The sequence below is a fragment of the Portunus trituberculatus genome, chromosome 49 (genome assembly GCF_017591435.1).
Source record: "Portunus trituberculatus isolate SZX2019 chromosome 49, ASM1759143v1, whole genome shotgun sequence".
NCBI lineage: Eukaryota > Metazoa > Arthropoda > Malacostraca > Decapoda > Portunidae > Portunus > Portunus trituberculatus.
The window spans coordinates 2359269-2381094 of record NC_059303.1 but is presented as its reverse complement, the minus strand read 5'-3'; the positions used below and the strand labels follow the sequence as shown (position 1 = coordinate 2381094).

Below are 21826 nucleotides of genomic sequence, written 5' to 3'. Positions count from 1 at the left end.
AGAATAAGTTAAATTTGGCGGGAGGAGATGAGGCGGCGAGGAAGGCGCCACCTGTGTCCAGCTTCAAGAAGGACCAAAGTAAATAGTCAATATGCACATCTTAACAGAGCTGTCATGATGCAACCTTTTACCTCCATTTCTAGACCACTGCTGTAGTGATTAGCATCTCTGCCACCCTCATGGAAGTCTGAATATGTGGACACCAACTAAAAACCAGAAATTTGGCGTAGGTGAGTACCAGAGATGCGAAGGGCGGGGTGGTTACTGGATCGCTGGCACTACAAATGTCAGGTTCTTGTCCCCCTTGGCGTGATGGCCTTGCTCTCTTCGTGTAGTGTCAGTGGTTTGTGTCTGATAGTTTGTTTGTTCGTTGGCTGGCTGGCTTGTTAGTTATTTATTTCGTATCACCTGCATGGTTTTCAGTATATGATTATGTATAGGTTAGGTTAGATTTTAGTATCTTGCAGTTCTTGATCAGTTACTTGGTTGGTTGTCAGTTAGTCAGTCACTAGTTTAGTATCAGGTGATTAGTTATCAGTGTATAGGAGTGTAGTTTTAAGTTACAATTATCACTTGGTATTTTGTTTTGTTAGCAGTGGTTAATGAATCATAACATACCTATAGCACGTTATAATCAATCAGTGGTGTTTGGTGTGTCAGTCAGTCATTTCTACTACTTCTTGGTTATTACCAACCATTTACTGTTAGTCAGTGTTTTGCAGTCTGTCAATTGGTCATCATTAGTAATATTCAGTCAGTCACAAGAAATTTCCAGCCCATCAGTCATTATCAGTACCTTTCAGTAATTATCAACAGTGTGCTGTCATTCACTCTACTAGCAGTTTATTTTCTGAGTGTATGGTGTGTAGGCTCAAGAGCGAGAATTTAGTTCTTTCTCTTGAGCACCGAGAATTACGAGAGGAAATCAGAAAGCTAAGTGAGGGGAAAAGTGCGAACGAAGTTCTCATCTTTGAGTTGAAGGAGGAGGTTAAGAGGCTTGGGGAGGCAGTGGAAAAAAATTAGGCAGGAGATCAGTGTTAGGCCGAAGGTTGGACCTTCTGAGGGCGACAGGGTGGCTTGGCCCTCTGTCGGGAAGAGCAGAGTGGGGAAGAGGGAGCAGGCGAGCCAGACTGGGAAAGATAGTAGTCAGGATGGGCAGAGATGGCAGGTTGCGAGGGAAGGAAAGCGGAGGCAGTTAGGGAGGATAGGACTAAACCTGTTGAGTGTGAAAATAGGTTCGGTTTGTTGGAGGGGAGGGAGAGAAAGTGAGAGTGGAGTGAATGAAGTGGTTGTGGTGAGTGAAAGGAGAAAGAAGGGGGTAGAGGAGAGGAGGAGGATGGTTGTGCCTAGCACACCTCAGGTGTGTGTGGTGGGTGACTCTCAGGTTAGGTATTTAGATAGCACTTTCTGTGGGAAAGACAGGGATAGGAGGACGAACGTGTGTATGCCTGGTGCAGGTGTGAAGGCAGTGAGTGAGGAGGTGCAGAAGAGGGTTGGGGGGATGGAGAGGGAGGGTGTAGTAGTTTTGCACGTAGGTGGGAACGATGTCAGAGCAGGTGGGTCGGAGGAGTTAGTGGCAAGATTTCGGGAAATGTTAGGCAAGATAAGGGAGAGTGGTAGGAGGTGTGTAGTGTCAGGAATCTTGCCTCGTGTGTATGTTAGCAGGAATGGTTGTCTAGAGCCATTGGTGTGAATGATCGGGTAAAAGGGATGTGTAAGGATGTGGGTGTCAGCTTTGTGGATGTATGGGATAGGTTCTATGGGCGAAGGATTTGTATGCTAGGGATGGTGTGCATCTGAGTAGGAAGGGTGTGGATGTGCTGAGTGGATGTCTGGAGGGGAGTTGGGATGGAGTGTAGGGGTGAGGTAGCAAATGCATTCCAGAAGAAAGATGCTAGACATAAATTAGATAGGATAAACAGAGATAGTGAAAAGATTAGGAAAGATTTCCAGGTGCAAATAGGAGAGAATAAGATTAGGATTCCAAATAAGGAGACAGCATCTAGGAAGGTAGCAGGACTTAAATGTTTTTATGTAAATGCCAGGAGTCTTAGGAACAAGAAGGACGAGTTATCTAGTTATATAGTTGAGGAGGACTTAGATGTTGTATGTGTCACAGAGGCATGGGTAAATGAGGAAAAGTTTAGGAAAATAGGAAAGAATATGAAGTAGATGGATACATTATGTATTTACACCAGAGAATTGGTAGGATAGGTGGAGGAGTAGTTATTTATGTAAAAAATCCTTCATTTCCAGTCAGGTTAATGGTATTAAGGTAGATAACAGAGTAGAGTCCTTATGGCTGGATGTTAGAGTAAACAAAAGTAAGGTTATTAGAGTAGGAGCTTTTATAGACCACCTAACCAGTCAGCAGATGTAGACAACCTTATGGTAGATGAGATAAATAGGGGTGTACTAGTCAGACAATTATCTTAGGGATTTTAATCTTAAGTCAGTAAACTGGGAGAGGATGGTAGGAGATGCTAGTGAAAATAAGTTTATGGAAAGTTTTCAGGATAACTATTTAGTGCAGATGGTAGATAAACCTACTAGGGGGAGGAAGGTTTTAGACATAGTACTAACAAATATTGAGCATTGTTTAAAGGAAGTTGAGGTAGGAGAGACTTTAGCAAACAGTGACCATCATATAATTAGATTTATCATTAATTCCAGTAGGGATAATATAGTGAATAAGACTAGAGTCCCAAACTATCAGAAAGGCAATTATGGTAGGTTACGTCAGTTATTAGGAGAGGTAAACTGGGAAGATAGTTTTGGAAATAAAACTGCACAGGAGATGTGGGATATTTTTAAGGTTGTAGTAAAGGGTATAGTGATGCAGTGTATCCCTTACAAAGATATAAGGCAGAGAAACAGGAAGCCATTATGGTGGACTCATGAGATAGGTAGCCAGATCAGAGAGAAGAAGAGGGCATACAGAGAGTTGCAGAAAAGTGGGAAGATGTAGATTTGATTAGGTACAGACAGGTCAGAGATGATTTGAGTAAGGTTATAAAAAAAGTAAAAGGCAGGCAGAGATAAAACTAGCTAGAGCTGGGAGTAAAGATCCCAAAAATTATATAGTTATTACAAGGTCAGTGATAAAAGAAATAAGGATAGGATTGGACCACTCAGAAAAGATGGTGTAGTAGTGGATCAAAATGAAGACATAGTAGAATTATTGAATGAACAATTTTCTTCAGTATTTACTAGGAAAGAATAGGAAATCCTGTTACAAACAGTGCGACGAGTAGTTTAAGAGCTTTAGAAAATATTGATATAAAACCGGGAATTATTAGGAAATTTATTCTTGAACTAGACGATAGGAAAGCTAGTGGTCCTGATGAGCTACATGCCAGAGTACTTAGGGAGGGTGTAGACAGTATTTCTGAAGCACTTAAGTTAATCTTTGAAAGATCACTTAGGTTTGCTGAGATACCTCAGGACTGGAAGTTAGCTAATGTTACTCCAATATTTAAAAAGGTAGGAAGGATGATGCGAATAATTATAGACCGATCAGTTTAACTAGTATAGTATGTAAGATACTAGAGAAAATCATTAAGGGTAGTATTTGGGAGCATTTAAATGAGAATAGATTAATTAGAGATACCCAACATGGCTTTAGATCAGGGAGGTCCTGTCTTACAAATTTGCTCGATATCTTAGAATATATTACCAAGGAGTTAGATGATGGAAATAGCATAGATGTTATATATCTAGATTTTAGCAAGGCGTTTGATAAGGTACCGCATAGGAGGCTAGTGTACAAATTGAGACTACATGGGATAGGGGGTAGGTTAGTTGATTGGATTAGTGAATGGCTTTCTGATAGGAAACAGAGAGTAGTATTAAATGGGGCAATGTCTGAGTGGAAGGAAGTGGTTAGTGGGGTACCCCAAGGATCAGTGCTAGGACCTCTTCTTTTCTTGGTGTACATTAACGATTTAGATATAGGAATTAGTAGCAAAGTATCAAAGTTTGCAGATGATACTAAGATAGCATGTGCAGTACAGGGTGAAAAGGACAATTACAGAATACAACGAGACCTGGACAGGCTGATAGCATGGGCAGACAGGTGGCAGATGGAGTTTAATTCTAAAAGTGTCAGGTTATGCATTTAGGTAAAGACAACACAAACTTTAACTATGAGATGGAGGGATGTTGGCTAGAGGCAGTAGAGGAAGGAAAGGATTTAGGAGTAGTGATAGACAGGACTATGAAATTTTCAAAGCAATGTTTAGAAGCAAGAAATAGGGCAAATAGGATCCTGGGTTTTATAAATAGAAATGTTAGTTATAAAAGTAAGGAAGTGGTGCGTAGCTTATATAATTCCTATGTTAGGCCCCATTTAGAGTATTGCATACAGGCCTGGTCACCCCACTATAGGCAGGATATCAACATGTTAGAAGCAGTTCAGAGAAGAGCAACTAGGATGATACCAGCATTAAAGCGCCTGGAGTATAGAGATAGATTAAAGGAATTAAACATGTTTTCATTTGAGAGGAGATGTATAAGAGGATATGATAGAGTTATTTAAAATGTTCTCAGATACAAACTACATAGATGTGAGATCTTTCTTTACCTTAGAGGAGGAAGTAGGACTAGAAATCATGGCAGGAAGATTAGAAAGCAAGGCTGCAGGTTAGATATAAGAAAATATTTCTTTAGTCATAGGGTGGTAGACTTCTGGAATGCATTGCCAGAGACGGTTGTAAATAGCACTAGTTTGACAATGTTTAAAACAGATTAGATAAGCACTTAAATTTATTAGATTTATAATTATGTATAGCGCTGCATGATAGTTTTATAAGAAATTTACTATAGTTAAACAAGACATGATCCCCATGTATGGGGATTACAGATTGTAGAGGAATTCGATGTAGGACTTAGCCCTGTTAATGGGCCAAATATTTAGAATTAGTATATAATGTATGTGTACTTGTAAGTGTATTGTGTACTTGTAAGTGTATCTTTAAGTACTGATGACGAGGTCGCTGTGCGACTGATACAGGATAACCTAGATGGGCCCTGGTGGCCCTTTGTTATCCTATTATTTATGTTTATGTTATGTTATATTTAGTCAGTTACCAACAACAGTTGTAATTAGTTAGTCACAAGCATTTCACAGTGAGTCTGACGAGTGACAAATTTTAAAGCTTTCAAATTAAACTTGATCAAAATATGAAGACACCATTGCCACATAACTTGTATTATGCAAAACCTTTATCTTACAGCAATCCACAATTTTCACCATGACTCGGTCCCACAAACCCTTCGCCTCGATGTTGGGGAGACGGTGCAAGTGTTGGAGGAGTGTGCAGGTGAGTGACTACTGAGACTTGGATCACATATGTCCTTGTACTGAGAATGAAGGGAAACACTTGTCATTTTGTTATTAGTTATAAGTGTTACTTTTGCATGACAGCAGAACTCTCATGTAGTCTGTAAGTGCTGCATATAAATTTGAACCAAAGTATGAGATTAAATTGGAGTTGTCATAAGAATGCAATGCTGTTAATGAGTATTGAGAATCTTTCTTTATTGGGATATCATAAACATTTTCTAATGTTATGAAACTTATTTTTAATGATAAATTATTGTTAATGTTCTACTTATTTCCATTTCTAGGATGGTACAGGGGGTTCTCGACACGGAACAGGAACTTAAAGGGTATATTTCCTGCCCAGTTTATCCACCTGAAGCCATTCAAGATTGACAATGAAGGGTAAAGCCTAAATACAGTGATCACTTTTCATATGGGGCAAATACCCCATCTGTCAATGATTTCTAACTCAATATGATAGACAAAATATAAAGTAATCTGTATTTTTTTTATGTTGGCTTATTGTTATAGATTTCTTAGTAATGATCTTTCAAATTATATTAGCTGTCATTAACATCCTGGTTCATACCACAAGGTTGCTCCTCAGGTTGTATGAGACGGTGACCCCTGTGGAGGACCCTGTTGTTCAAGAAGCTGCATCAGTATTAAGAGAATGGGGACAAATATGGAAAAACCTTTATGTAGTGAGTATTGCTGAGACACTATATATACACAGTTCACTAGTATATGTTGTTCTGCTTTCAGTGTGTGTGTAAATATAGCTTACTTCTTGGGATTCCACAGATGAATGGCTTTTAGAGCAGTGTCATTTGTAGAAATGACTTAGAATGGGAGGGAAAGTAGCTCAACAATTAGGCATGATTTACTGATGATAGAATCATTTACAAAGTAACACAATGCCCAACCTTCTTCAACATTTTTCATGAATCAGGCAAATTAGGCTGACCTGGAAAAGGAAAGGAAATCTCATAAGAATGATTTAGGCAAAACTTGTTGTGCAGGAAAATATACCATAAGTCTATACACTAGTATTACGGTGGAATTAAGATTATTTGAAAAGATAGATATAATTTTATGTTATGTCACTGTTATGTTTGTTAAGAGTTTACAGTACTGTCATTCGTTCACAGTACTGCTTCCCCGAGGGTGATAAAGCAAACACATATAATCTTTCACTGTATTAGTTTAAATGTACTATAGCAGAACGACCCAGCAACTATGAACCTGACTGAAATAGGTGAATTGCTGGCAAACCTAATGGAAGCATTTTGACAGAACTGAAGGTGTTAATCTCTCTCTCTCTCTCTCTCTCTCTCTCTCTCTCTCTCTCTCTCTCTCTCTCTCTCTCTCTCTCTCTCTCTCTCTCTCTCTCTGGTCACCTATGATATGTTCCTCCATATATACATATATATGTATACAGTAAGGTCTCGGTTTACCTCAGAGTTATGTTCCTGAAACATGACGTAAGTCGATTTTGTACGTAACTCGAGTTTCCGTACATTTCAAAGCATATTATCGAGTTTTCAACCAATCATTGTTTATGATCATTCAGGTAAGTTAAAGGTTATATTGTTATATTATTTACAACTATGTAGGAATATGAAACACAAGCTTGTTTTTGTTGTTGATTAGGGCCACGAACGCGAAGGACTGCAGGTTGCTTAGAGGGGTGGACGCCTGAGGCCGCCAGGAGGGTGGGCAGGTCGAATGTTGTGACACCCAGGGCGGACAGCTGGAAGCGTGCGTAGTGCAGTGCGGTGGGAGTAGAAGCGTGGGCAGTGGGGCAGGAAATGCAATAAGAAAGGGCAATAGGGATCAGCAGACAGGCGCAGACGGTGCAAGTCAGCTGCGAGTGTCGTGTGGCCCAGGCGAAGGCTCCGGAGTTGTTATTGTTGTGATGGTGGGTGCGCGAGCCCTCAAGGTCGTCAACCTCCCCGTTCTTATGGTAACGGGCTTCCCATTTTCTTCTTCCCTCCCTCTCACACAGCTGCTGCCTCCCTTCTCATGTCTTTTAATTATGTCCTCTTTTTCTTGTAGCATAATGGTTTTCCTTTTCTTAGCATCACTGCTGTCACTAAGAAGTTTTCTCTTTGGTGCCATTGAGCAAGATACTAAGAACTTGAGTCAGTAAACGCAGAAGTAGGATAACACTCTTGCCAGGGGCGATGGTGTGGTGGAACTGAGGCAGGATGTTATTGTATTCAAGCGTGAGGTGGGCGGTGTGGCGGGCAACCACCAACAATAACAATAAATCCCGCACTTTACGATTTATAAATTTTCAATTTTTTAAATCTTAAATTGCCTTATAGTGGACTGACGTAACTACGAGTTTGACGTAACTCGAGACCGACGTAACCCGGGACTTTACTGTACAGTGATCCCTCGTTTATTGCGGTTAATGGATACCAGAACCCCCTGCGAAAGGTGAAAAACCGCGAAGTAGGATTTGCCACCCCCACCACAAGAATTTTGGTGTATGTGTATGTGGGTACCAGAATGTTTAAAATATGTTAACAGTATTTATACTTTACACATACAGTATTTTACTTAACCCGTACAGCGTCAGAGATGTACGAGATACGTCGGCTACTCTGAGTGAACCGGGCGTCAGAGACGTATGAGATACGTCAGCGAGCTTCCTCGTATTTTCGGAGGTATTGCGTCCTCAAAACCTACCAGTATACTGCCATCATGCACTGTAGACATTGCCCATGCTGCCTCCTCGTCCCTGCTAACATAAATGCTTCCTGTATTTATTTATTACATATCTGAACTTTAGCAGTTTCTGCTGCCTTCAGCTCGGTGTAGCGGTAAACTGACGCCTCAACTCCGCTAATATGAACGCAGCGTAATTTTCATTACTTACTCTCACCATTTCAGATGATTTTGGTAACTGTTATATTGTAGTAGTGAAAACTTTGTATGACATAAATAAGAATTTTCCAATTGCTTTGTTATAAGGAAAAACAAGTACATATTACTCAGAAAATATTTGCACCGCGAAAGGCAACACTCCCTCGCGATATCTCGTGTTTATTTTTAGCCACAAACACTCCCAAACAGCAAAACATGACATGTTGTTTTTCTTTCAACTCAGGACTGATATTATGCATGTGTCCAACTCGGGGATCGACTGGTGAGAAACGAGGAAGCAAATAAACTAGTCACATAAGGCTTTGCTAAGTCGCTAACCTTAGCGCAAAATATCTTGCACCAATTAATACCACTTCCAGTCAGTTCTGGGAGGAATGACTGTCATTTTTATTTGTTTCACATCATTTAAGAGTGGTTAAGCAAAAAAAAAAAAAATCCATGATGTGGCCAGCACTGGCGAAATCACAAAGTCTCTGATCTGCTGACGCTGTATGGGTTAAATCTATTTAATTATAAAACCTTATACAGTAAGCATACATTTACTCTCTCTCTCTCTCTCTCTCTCTCTCTCTCTCTCTCTCTCTCTCTCTCTCTCTCTCTCTCTCTCTCTCTCTCTCTCTCTCTCTCTCTCTCTCTCTCTCTCCCTCCCTCCCTCCCTCCCTCCCTCCCCCCTCCTCTCACATGATATGTAACACTCACCCTCTTCTGTCCTCTTTGATCATATGCATAAATTTAACTTTTTCACTGATGGTCATCATCTTCCTCTTCCTCTTGGGTTCACTAGAGGAAGCTTTTGCAGGGGCACAGGACTTAGGCGGCATTGTAAGGGCTTAACGAATCACTACTTAACCCTTATGTTCCGGCGATTGCATCAGTGTGTCCGTAGTGACGGTGATCGTTCCCATAATCAAGAATTTTCGCGCCTCATGTTTGAGCTCCATGCGTGGTTTCTCGAGTCAGATGGCGAGTGGAAGTACAGGCAACCCCCGTTTAACGAAGGTTCACACAACGAAATTTCGCTACAACGAAGGTTTCATTTTACTACCATCTGCTCGTTTAACAAACACCAAACTCGCTTTAACGAAGGTTTATCCAGGTAATTTTTTTCCAAATTTGAAAGCCCCACCATATCACGCAAGCTGACAGGCTTTTGAATACACCAGGAACTGCTGGTACTAAGGCCTGCTTCAGGAAAAATCCTGGGACACCAATAGAATAAAGATCAAGATCAAGATCAAGCCTCTCGTGGACAACACGTGCAACACTCACTCCCCAGTCAAAACACAACAGCCTCAGCAGCAGCTTGTCTTCCCTAGCTCAACTTACCACCAAAATGCCCTGCAGTTGTCCTAGTGTTCGTAAGAAGACCAGGAAGTCTCTTACTCTCCAAATGAAGCTAGATATTATTCACAGACACGAGAGAGGCCAGAAAACTATAGCAGTGCTGGCCACCATCTCGACTCCATATTATACTGTCTCTATTTTCAAGTCAGCAGACTCTATTAAGAAGGCTGGTGAGACTGTATCTTCCTTGCAAGCTAAAAGAACCACCTGAACTCATGACTCTACAATGGATAAAATGGAAAGCCTTGTGGAAATGTGGTACATAAGTTTTGTGTGCAGTACAATGATGCTCACTTAGTTTACATTCAACAGGTTGCCGGTTAGTGTCTTTCCCGTTTCACTCTTCCTCCCTTCATAATGTTAAGATCATCAACATTATAAAATTACATACATACATACATTAGTGTACATTATAACGACTTAGATTAAACTACCTAAATGTTTAACTTCATAATTCTTACTTTCATTAAACCTTTTACTGTACTATGATGCACTCTCGCTTTGCTTACTCTCAATGGAAGTTCAAATCAGGGGTTAAACTTGTTATAATCGGTTCGGTTAACGAAGTTGCGCTTAACGAAGTGTTTTTTAGGAACGTAACCCCTTCGTTAAACGGGGGTTGCCTGTATCTGGCTTCTTTTTCCTCCCGTAGTGTTGCCACTAGCTCTGTATATTTAGGGGTAATGAAGCTATTCTCCCACTCTGAGGGCGACACTTGGCAACCCCAGCGACCTGCTGTGTCGAAAGCACCCTGATAAGAGCAAAGGGACGTCTCAGTTCATAACTCACTATGGAACAAGACAGATAATTTTTATTCAGCAGTGCTTCTGAGCCTGACTACAGTGACAGTGATTATGAGGAAGAAACTGAAGAAAGCGAAGACAGCAGTAGTGAAGACTCGGAAAATGATTCAGAGGATCCACCTGTTTTTTCGGAACAGAGAGAAGACAGAGATAGTGGTGATGGAGAACAGACTCCAAACATCGTATTGAGAACCCAGAGTGGCTCATGGAGACGCAGGCGTGCCTTTCGTGTTCTGGGAAGACGATCAAGTGGGCGTTTGTGTGTGTATGAGAGAGAGAGAGAGAGAGAGAGAGATGATACCTACATGTTATTTGCTTGAAACTTGATATGAAAAGGGGTGAAGGAATTATCTCTCTCTCTCTCTCTCTCTCTCTCTCATTGGAAGTGTACAATTTCTCTTCCAAGATGAGAGAGAGAGAGTGTGTGTGTGTGTGTGTGTGTGTTTGTGCGGTGTCATCGCTCACCGAGCTGTTTCTGCTTGACGGATCACACAGCGGGCGGAGGAGGAATCCTTGATAAGGCAATAACTAAACTTTCAGAGGTCACATCGAGCTAGAAAGTACATCATTGTATTCAGAATAACAAAGAGAAAATAATTTCTTCTGACAATTTCTAGGTTTATCATTTTTAATCATCATGGGATATTGGAAAATAGTTTAATCACCGGAACATAAGGGTTAAACAAAAAAAGTTGTCGCAAACACAACACTAAGATACAGTATGCGAGATAGTCAACAGCGTGGATGAGACTGGCAAGATACAACCAAGCCCCATGGAATAGAAGGTCGACCTACGAGGCATTCAAAATGGGTCTAATATGCATATCTGTGGAGTCAGCAGGTTCACAAGTAGTCAGAGCGGGGATGTTGGTTCACTTAGCAAGCTGCCTGGTAGGTGTTCACATGCTTCTCTCTCTCCCATTCTCTCTCTGTTCCACACCAACATCGGTCACAATGCCGAGTTGTGCAGTACGTGACTGTTTTAATTATCAGTAGTATATAATATGTAGTATGTAGTATGTGATCAATGAAAACCATTATTTTTTTTCTGGTAATTTTGCACCTTAAGACATTAGTAAATTTCTGATGTTTAGTTAGTGAGAAGTAAATTTCTGATGTCTAGTTATTGAGAAGTCCCCATTCAGTTACTTGTGTAGACATAAATTACCTCAGTTATATATGTAACGTAAAAATCAGATAATAATAATAATAATAATAACGAAGACAGCAACACTATATTAATATTAATAATAATAAGAGCAAAATTTTAATAATAGTAATAATGATAATAATAATAATAATAATAATAATAATAATGATAATAATAATAATAATAACAACAACAATAATTAATAACAGCAAGAGTATTGAGATCATTAAATATGATAATGATACAATGGTAAAAGAGAGAGAGAGAGAGAGAGAGAGAGAGAGAGAGAGAGAGAGAGAGAGAGAGAGAGAGAGAGAGAGAGATCTTCTGACAAGTAGAGGGTGTGGGGTGGTAATAGGAGGCAGAGAAGCCTTCACAAAACTTGTCTCCTGTGCCAGGTAAGTATGATTTGCTCAGCTGGCAGAGGGAGAACGTGAAGTGATGAACCTGCTGATGTCACTATGACGTCAGCAGGTTCACCCCCTTAGAGCTGCACGTAAGGTCGACCTTCTATTCTATGGGCCTTGAATACAACAAAGGAAGATGTTGGGTGAGGCTGTATATGTATACGAACACAGTGCTTTATGTACATTCTCGTCGTTATTACACACCAACTTACTGAATTACTGTATGTACAGCATTAATAAGTGACGCCACAGACCCCGAGATATCTATGAGTATGTATAAAAACCGCGAAACAGTGAAGCCGCGAAAGTCGAACCGTGAAATAGCGAGGGAACACTGTATACAGTAAGGTCCCGGGTTACGTCGGTCTCAAGTTACGTCAAACTCGTAGTTACGTCAGTCCACTATAAGGCAATTTAAGATTATAAAAATTGAAAATTTATAAATCGTAAAGCGCGGGATTTATTGTTATTGTTGGCCGCCAGGCGTCACTAGTGGTTACCTGCCTCACGCTTGAATACAATAACACCCTGCCTCAGTTCCACCACACCGTCGACCCTGGCAAGAGTGTTATCCTACTTCTGCGTTTACTGACTCAAGTTCTTAGTATCTTGCTCAATGGCACCAAAGAGAAAACTCCTTAGTGATAACAGTGATGCTAAGAAAAGCCCGTTACCATGACAACGGGGAGGTTGATGACCTTGAGGGCTCGCGCACCCACCATCACAACAATAACAACTCCGGAGCCTTCGCCTGGGCCACACGACACTCGCAGCTTACTTGTACCGTCTGTGCCTGTCTGCTGATCCCTATTGCCCTTTCCTATTGCATTTCCTGCTCCCACGCTTTTACTCCCACCGCACTGCACTACGCTCCCAGCTGTCCGCCCTGGGTGTCACAACATTTGACCTGCCCACCTTCCTGGCGGCCTCAGGCGTCCACCCCTCTCGGCAACCTGCAGTCCTTTGCATTCGCGGCCCTAATCAACAACAAAAACAAGCTTGTGTTTCATATTCCTACATAGTTGTAAATAATATAACAATATAACCTTTTACATACTTGAATGACCATAAACAATGATTGGTTGAAAACTCGATAATATGCTTTGAAATGTACGGAAACTCGAGGTACGTACAAAATCAACTTACGTCATGTTTCAGGAACTAACTCTGATGTAAACTGAGACCTTACTGTATATATATATATATATATATATATATATATATATATATATATATATATATATATATATATATATATATATATATACAGTAAGTCCTCGTTTTACACTAGTTCAGTATACGATAAATTCGCAGATATGATAATTGACAATTACTACCATTTTTTCGATTTACGATAAAAAATTCGCACTTATGATATTTGAAATTCCCGCTGCACTGCGCACTGCGACAAACAACAAACCAGTCACTTTCGCGCCACCACGACGAATATCAGTGAGACTATGCTCGGTGATTTACTTACATTATTCTCTGCATTTAAGACCAATTCCTGTCCAAAATGTCACCAAAACGTAATTTGGATCTTGATGAAGCGAGTAAGGTTAAACGAGCCAGGAAAAGTTTAACGTTGGAAACGAAGCTTGATACAGTCAAGAGAAAAGAATTTGGGGAAGGCTCGTCAGCCATAAGCTGTTCCCTGAATTTACCACAGTCAACAATTGCTTCTGTTTTGAGGAATGCTTCAAGTGTTAAGGAGGCAGCAGCTAATGCTTCAAGCCTGCAGGTAAAATTGCTCACAAAACATCGGGAACCCATTATTACTTAAAATTTGGATGGACAGCCAAACACGCCAGCATGCCCCACTCTCGTTGAGCCTCATTTCAGAAAAGGCCCTGTCTATTATTGAAACCTTGAAGGTTGAGATGGATGTGAAGGATGTGCAGTTCAAGGCCAGCAAAGGCTGGTTTGATCGTTTTCAGCGTCGGTCCAACCTACATAATGTGAAGGTGTCAGGTGAAGCCGCCAGTGCTGATCATGAAGCTGCACAGAAGTTCAAGCCAGAGTTAGCTAAATTAATTGCTGAGAAGGGTTACAGTGCAAAGCAAGTGATCAATTATGATGAAACAGGCATTTTTTGGAAGAAAATGTCCTTCAAGACGTACATAAGTAAAGAAGAAAAACATGCCAAAGGTTTTAAAGCTGCCAAAGACAGAGTCACACTTCTCTTGGGAGGAAATGCTGAAGGCGACCTGAAACTGAAGCCAATGTTGATATACCACTCAGAAAATCCGAGAGCATTGAAGGGACTAATCAAAGATTATTTACCTGTCATGTGGAGAACAAACAAGAATGCCTGGCTTACTACAACCATACACCAGAACTACTTCAGCTCTTAATTGGCACTTAAACTAACTGAATATGCTTCTGCAAATAACATAGCAAATCGGTTTCTTCTCATCCTGGACAACACTTCCAGTCATCCAAAGTGTATGGAAGATTGGGCTGAGAACATTGAAGTGGTGTTCCTTCCTCCCAACACTACTTCACTGATTTAACCAATGGATCAAACCGTAATTAAAACCTTTAAGGCTTACTACCAACGTCGCATGATGAAGCAGCTGATTAAAGGCACAGATGGACCTGATAAAACCACTCTCATGGAATGGTGAAAATCATACATCATCAGACATGCCATTGACAACATTAGAGCCTCTTGGGAGGAGGTGGAAAGCTCTACAGTGAATGCTGCCTGGGGAAAATTGTGGCCAGAGTGTTGTAACAACTTTCAATGTTTCTTGGATTCCATAACTGAAGTGAATAAGGATATTGTCAGGCTATTCCATGAAGTGGACTTTACTGAAGTGGATGAGGAGGATTTAGATGGCTTGTTGCAGAGTCATGCAGAGCCTCTGAGCAACGAAGAGCTTTTAGAGTTTGAGAGAGCAGCTGCTGAGAAGGAAAAGGAGGAAGAAAATGAACCAGAACCAGTTCGTGGATTAGACATCAAGACTCTGCAAAAAGCTTTCAATTTAATTGACTCTGCAATGGAATTGCTGCAAGAACAAGACCCTAACCCCAAAAGGAGTAACAATGTGGCTAATCAGATGGAACAGGCAATAAAAATCTACAGAGAATTATATGACGTGAAACATAAGAATGCAAAACAATCCACAATCTTGTCTTTCTTCAAACATGTAGCAAGCCCATCCACTTCACCTTGCTGGTTAGTGTCTTTCCCGTTTCACTCTTCCTCCCTTCATAAAGTTAAGATCATCAACATTATAAAGTTACATACATACATACATTAGTGTACATTATAATGACTTAAATTAAACTACCTAAATGTTTAACTTCATAATTCTTACTTTCATTAAACCTTTTATTGTACTATGATGCACTCTCGCTTTGCTTACTCTCAATGGAAGTTCAAATCAGGGGTTAAATTTGTTATAATCGGTTCGCTTAACGAAGTTTCACTTAACGAAGTGTTTTTTAGGAACGTAACCCCTTCGTTAAACCGGGGTTGCCTGTATTTTCATTTGACGTGCTGGAACGCATTCCCTATTATTACATGTTATAATGGGTTCGGTATATGATAATTTTGATTTGCGGTAAGGTTTCCAGGAACGCATATGTACCATATAACGAGGACTTACTATATATACATATATATATATATATATATATATATATATATATATATATATATATATATATATATATATATATATATATATATATATATATATACACAGGCAAACCCCGCTTAACGAAGGGGTTATGTTCCTAAAAAACACTTCGTAAAGTGAAACTTCATTAAGCGAACTGATTACAACAAGTTTAACCCCTGACTTAAACTTCCATTAAGAGTAAAGAAAGCAAGAGTGCATCATAGTACAGTGAAAGGTTTAATGAAAGTAAAAATTATGAAGTTAAACATTTAGGCAGTTTAATTTAAGTCATTATAATGTACACTAATGTATGTATGTACTTAACTTTATAATGTTGATGATCTTAAATTTATGAAGGGAGGGAGAGTGAAACGGGAAAGACACTAACCGGCAACCTGTGGAATGTAAACAAAGGGCATATAAGTGTATCACATACAAGACTTATGTACCACATTTCCGCAAGGCTTTCCATTTTATCCATCGTAGAGTCACGAGTTCAGGTGGTTGTTTTAGCTTGCAAGGAAGATACGGTCTCACCAGCCTTCTTAATAGAGTCTGCTGACTTGGAAATAGTAGAGACAGTAAATAGAGGGAAGATAGTGGCGAGCATTGCTATAATTTTCTCGCCTCTCTTGTGTCTGTGAATAATATCCAGCTTCACTTCGAGAATAAGAGACTTCCTGGTCTTCTTAGGAACGCTAGGCCATATTGCAGGACGTTTTGGTGATAAGTTGAGCGAGGGAAGACGAGATGCGGTTAATGTTTTGAACAGGTGAGTGAGTGGTGCACGTGTTGTCCACGAGAGGTTTGATCTTGATCTTGATCTTGATTCCACAGGTGTCCCAGGATTTCTCCTGAGACAAGCCTTAGTATTGGCAGCTCCTGGTGTATTCAAAAGCCTGTCGGCTTGCGTTATACAGCGAAGCTTTCAAACTTGGAGAAAAATTACCAGGATAAAACTTCATTAAAGCAAGTTTGGTGTTCATTAAACGAGCAGATGGTAGTAAAATGAAACCTTCGTTGTAGCAAAATTTCATTGTGTGAACCTTCGTTGAACAGGGGTTGCCTATATATATATATATATATATATATATATATATATATATACAGGCAACTCCCGTTTAACGAAGGGTTATTCTAAAAACACTTCGTTAAGCGAAACTTCGTTAAGCGAACCGATTATAACAAATTTAACCCCCTGATTTGAACTTCCATTGAGAGTAAGCAAAGTGAGCGTGCATCATAATACAGTAAAAGGTTTAATGAAAGTAAAAATTATGAAGTTAAACATTTAGGTAGTTTAATTTAAGTCATTATAATGTACACTAATGTATGTATGTATGTAACTTTATAATGTTGTTGATCTTAACTTTATGAAGGGAGGAAGAGTGAAACGGGAAAGACACTAACCGGCAACCTGTGGAATATAAACAAAGTGCACATCATTGTACTGCATACAAAACTTATGTACCACATTTCCACAAGGCTTTCCATTTTATCCATTGTAGAGTCACGAGTTCAGGTGGTTGTTTTAGCTTGCAAGGAAGATATGGTCTCACCAGCCTTCTTAATAGAGTCTGCTGACTTGAAAATAGAGACAGTATAATATGGAGTCAAGATAGTGGCCAGCACTGGTATAGTTTTCTGACCTCTCTCATGTCTGTGAATGATATGTAGTTTCATTTGGAGAGTAAGAGACTTTCTGGTCTTCTTACGAACACTAGGCCAATTGCAGGGCGTTTTGGTGTAAGTTGAGCTAGGGAAGACAAGCTGCTGCTGAGGCTGTTATGTTGCGCATGTTGTCCACGAGAGGCTTGATCTTGATCTTGATCTTTATTCTATAGGTGTCCCAGGATTTTTCCTGAGGCAGGCCTTAGTACCAGCAGCTCCTGGTGTATTCAAAAGCCTGTCAGCTTGCGTGATATGGTGGGGCTTTCAAATTTGGAAAAAATTACCTGGATAAAACTTCGTTAAAGCGAGTTTGGTGTTCGTTAAACGAGCAGATGGTAGTAAAATGAAACTTTCGTTGTAGCGAAATTTCGTTGTGTGAACCTTCGTTAAACGGGGGTTGCCTGTACATGAAAATAGTCATATATAAAAAAAAAAAAATGTAAAGTACTGCACAAAAGAAATAAACAGAAAATGTTTTTATTTACCTTTTAGTTGCCATGTATTCTATCAGATGATGTCCCTCCCGAGGCTAAGGGACAGTAGGGATTTCAACCCTTACTCATCTTCCGCTGAGTGGGCAGACGAGGAAAAGACCTTGTTGTCTGCACTGTCAGAAGCAGATGTGGAAGAGCCAGCTGTAGCAGGGTCAGCACGTTTCAATGGTTTGAAGAAAGAGGATATGGAGGAAGGGCCAGCTGTAGCAGGGTTGGCAGGTGTGACAGGGACAGCATGTCTGACTGGATTAAAGAATGAGTAGATGGAGGACTGTTTGGTTTTTCTTGTTTTTTCATCATAGATTTCTTGATAAATCTTGACACTTCTCTATGTCATGAGTCACTTTGCTACTCCTGGCAGGATTTGGGTCACGTTCCTTCAGGGTCTAGAGAGCTTTTTCGATACCACCAAGACATTCTCTAAGAGTTTTGATGTCCAGGTCATGCACAGGTTCTTCTTCCTCGTCTCCTTTTTTTCTGCCTCCTGTGATGCCTTGTCTAGCTCTATAAGTTCATCATTTGAGAGAGGTTCAGCATGGCTTTCCAAAAGATCTTGAACATATCACCATCAACTTCATCGAAGCCAGCCCTATGGAACAGATTTACTATGTCATTTCTGATCACACTGATGTTGTCTTCAGCAAAGCCTGGGAAGTCATGCCCGCATTCTGGCCATACTTTATTCCACGCTAAGTACATGGTAGACGTCTTCAGTTTGTCCCAAGATGACTTGATGTTACCTAAGGTGTGCTTGATGGTATGACTTCCACCATTCTCTGATAGTGGGCTTGCCAGGCCCATCTGTACACTTTATCAGTTGCTGCATGGTTCGCCGCTGGTAGTAGGCTTTGAATGTTTGCCATAATTATAATGAATATATTTGTGCTTGCAATAGACCCTTTAATATTCCATTTATTTATGTAATTAGTAATGCATGTAAGTAATATGTAATGCAGTTAAAAAAAGGGGAGAGGGGAAGAGATAACAGGCTCCAAGGGTGGTGAAGTTAAAGTCAGTACTGTGAGTGGCGGGGAAGTGTGGCGTGGATAACATCATCACCCCTTGTCCCCCGTACTGGGCCGTCTCGGATGACATGAGCAGATACCATATCTGTGAATATTTCTTACCGTTTATTGAATCGAGGGTAGTAATTTCAAAATATAGGCAACCCCTGCTTAACGAACAGGTTATGTTCCTAAAAAAATGTTTGTTAAGCGAATTTTCGTTAAGCGAACCAATGATAACAAGTTTGACCCCCTGACTTGAACTTCCATTGAAAGTAAACAAAGCAAGAGTGCATCATAGTACAGTGAAAGGTTTAATGAAAAATTATGAAGTTAAACATTTAAGCAGTTTAATTTAAAACTAAGTCATTATAATGTACATGGGATCCTCGCAATTTGACATGGTTAGGGCGGTCTTTCATCGGTCGAATCAGCATTAATTAGAATCGTGAAGCAATTTTTCCCATAGGATACTTAAGAATTAGGGGGGACAGGGACCAACCTCCAGCCTAAACCCCCCCAAAACATCACTATAACCTTTAAAAAACACTAACCTAAACTAAATAATTTATATCTAACTTTTTCTTTATTAAACACAATAGGGTGCTGTACAGTACATTTTTGGAAATAAAAACACTTATATGATGCAACTGTCTCGCGGTACTTGTCCCTATTCTTCCAAATTATTGATACTGTTGATCTAGGGACACCCATTTGCAGTGCAACGACACTGTGAACTATACCTGCCTCACACTTTCTTATAAGCTCAAGCTTATCTTTGAAAGGCAGGAAGTTGTGCTTCTTAGGGCTGGGGAATGCCGGCTGGGCCGAGAGTGACGCAGATTAGCAACGGACAGGCCACAAGGCTGTTACTCTAAATTTTAATTTCTCCCTACCACTCATGCACATTTCCTCCTACTTTCACCTACCACTCGTGCACATTTTCCCCTATTTTTACCTATGCCAATCCCAAAATTTCTTTTTGTACATGCATATATTGTTGTGTGAAAATAAATATACAGTGGTACCTTGGAGTACAAACACTTTTGAGTACGAATAACTTGGATTATGAACAAAAATTTTTATTTTTTTTGCATTGGAGGACGAACTTTGCTTTGAAGTGCGAACAATAACAACCGCGGTCAACAGATTGTGCACAACACTGCGCGATCAGCTGACTGCATGCTGGGGCACCACGCTGTGTCAGTGCCTCAGGAGTGTTGTTTGCAGCTGTTTGGTTGTTGTTTTGTAGTGCCTGAGATAATAATATTAAGTGTTTTTAGTTATTAAGATCATTGCCTAGTGTAGCAGCACACATGGTCACGAGACATACAGATAAACGTATGGAAGACTCTAGAGGATCCAAGGGGAAGAGAGAGTATCCAACTCATGAATTAAAAGCCTTAACCCTTATAGCCCGTCAGGCACGATCATGGCTCTTACGATAGAGTATTTCAGGCATGATCTTGGCACTTTTCTGAAGCCGCACTCCTTTATGCCGCACAGTTTGTTTATGCTTGAGGCTATCTGTCATATATCGAGGCCTGTCATTGGCCCATTGTTTTCAAGATGGTAGATGCTTAGCCAATCATGTATCAGCTTTTACAAGGATATGTTTGTGTAGGTGTGAGAGCGCCAAGCGTGAGGATCGTGAGAGCGCTTATGTCAGTTTGCTGTATTTTATCATTTTTTATGTATTTATTGGTGAGATATAGGATATACATGTATTTCTGTGTATAAGTAAGCAGTTCAGAAACATATTATGATGCATGACAATATTGGAATTGTTATTGGTTTAGATAAGAGTGCATAGTGCTGGCTTGATGGTGTCAGCTGAGGAGGATGTGTTGACGCTGGGTCATGGTCAAGACAGCTCCTGACCACGACGGGCCTCCATGACGTCCCCTCCTGATGGCCCCCAGCTGACGGCCCCATGTTTACCACGACGGCCTCAGTTTTTTTTTTTTTTACCTGTAAGATGATTTTAAATTATACTTGTTAATACAGCATCTTATACTAAGACAGACTCCCCCATCTCTCCTCATCCTTCCTCACCCAGTGATAGGTACTGTACCACGTAGTACCGTACGTGAGTGCTTTTAATCACCACAATAATGATATCGTGTAATGTTTATCAGTAAATTGCATACTTGTTGATGCAATCTGTCTTAAATGTAAGATTGCAAAACATAATATTAAAACATTCAGTATTTAGCTGAGTGGCACCTCCAGCTGCTGCAGCAAGCCAGCAACAGTTGTCGTCACCTCATAAACAACACAATGAACTATCGCGCGCCTCTCAGAAATGTTCAAATCATCTTATGGGTAAACAAAACCGTAAAATGAATATGTATATATAACATTTTCTGCTGAGAAATGCATGTTCTCTCACCTCTTTGAATATTTACAAAAAGTCGTGTTACACCCTGGATGCATATATGCACTATATGCGCAAGGTACAGTACGCCGGTGTACCAATACGTTATTGTTTTTAACGCTCCATACTACAAAACACTATCTCAGAAATTCTGAGTTGCCATCCGCGGTTAACGTGTTAACATAATGAAAGAAATAAGAGGATAATAACTTAAAATTTGGTGTTGGGTCGTCATGGTAAACACGGGGCTGTCGGGGAGGGCCGTCGTGGTCAGGGACCGTCTTGACTAGGAAACGACGCATGTTTCTGACCATGAAGAAGTTGAATTTTCATATTACAATTTGCTTACTTCCCTGATTTATTTTCCATAATGAATGCAGTATATCAGAGAAAAAAAACTTATTGGCTTATATAAGAGTGTGCGGTGCTGGCTTGATGGAGTCACATGAGGATGTGGTGATGCTTGTTTCTGACCACGAGAAGTTGAATTTTCATTGTATTACATTTTGCTTACTTTCCTGCTTTATTTTCCTATCTTTTATAGATATAGCATAATAGTAGTAGTATATATAGTAATAATATTAAAAAAGTAAGAGATTAGTGGAAAATAGAATTTTTTTTGTCTTGGGAGGTGGTTTGGAACAGATTATAATTACTTCAATAAGAATACATGTATTTTGATGCTTTGGAGTAAGAACGTTTTAGAGTAGGAAAAAAATTTTGAACGGA

General features: G+C 40.1%; 1 protein-coding gene across 1 annotated transcript; it reads left to right on the top strand.

The window, feature by feature from the left end:
* Positions 1-59: 59 nt before the first annotated feature.
* LOC123499076 (dedicator of cytokinesis protein 3-like) lies at positions 60-21512 on the top strand. Its single transcript, XM_045246678.1, has 5 exons — positions 60-230; positions 5235-5321; positions 5629-5725; positions 5931-6027; positions 20520-21512. The coding sequence occupies exons 1-5, from the start codon at positions 194-196 to the stop codon at positions 20598-20600; spliced, it is 399 nt and encodes a 132-aa protein (XP_045102613.1). The 5' UTR covers positions 60-193; the 3' UTR covers positions 20601-21512.
* The last annotated feature ends 314 nt before the right edge of the window (positions 21513-21826 follow it).

Bases quoted from the DNA above. Each gene is read 5' to 3' on its own strand.
- LOC123499076 (XM_045246678.1), top strand. From the start codon at position 194: ATGTGGACACCAACTAAAAACCAGAAATTTGGCGTAG. The intron at 231-5,234 runs GTGAGTACCAGA...TTTATCTTACAG, and splicing joins AAACCAGAAATTTGGCGTAG to CAATCCACAATTTTCACCAT. The intron at 5,322-5,628 runs GTGAGTGACTAC...TTCCATTTCTAG, and splicing joins AGTGTTGGAGGAGTGTGCAG to GATGGTACAGGGGGTTCTCG.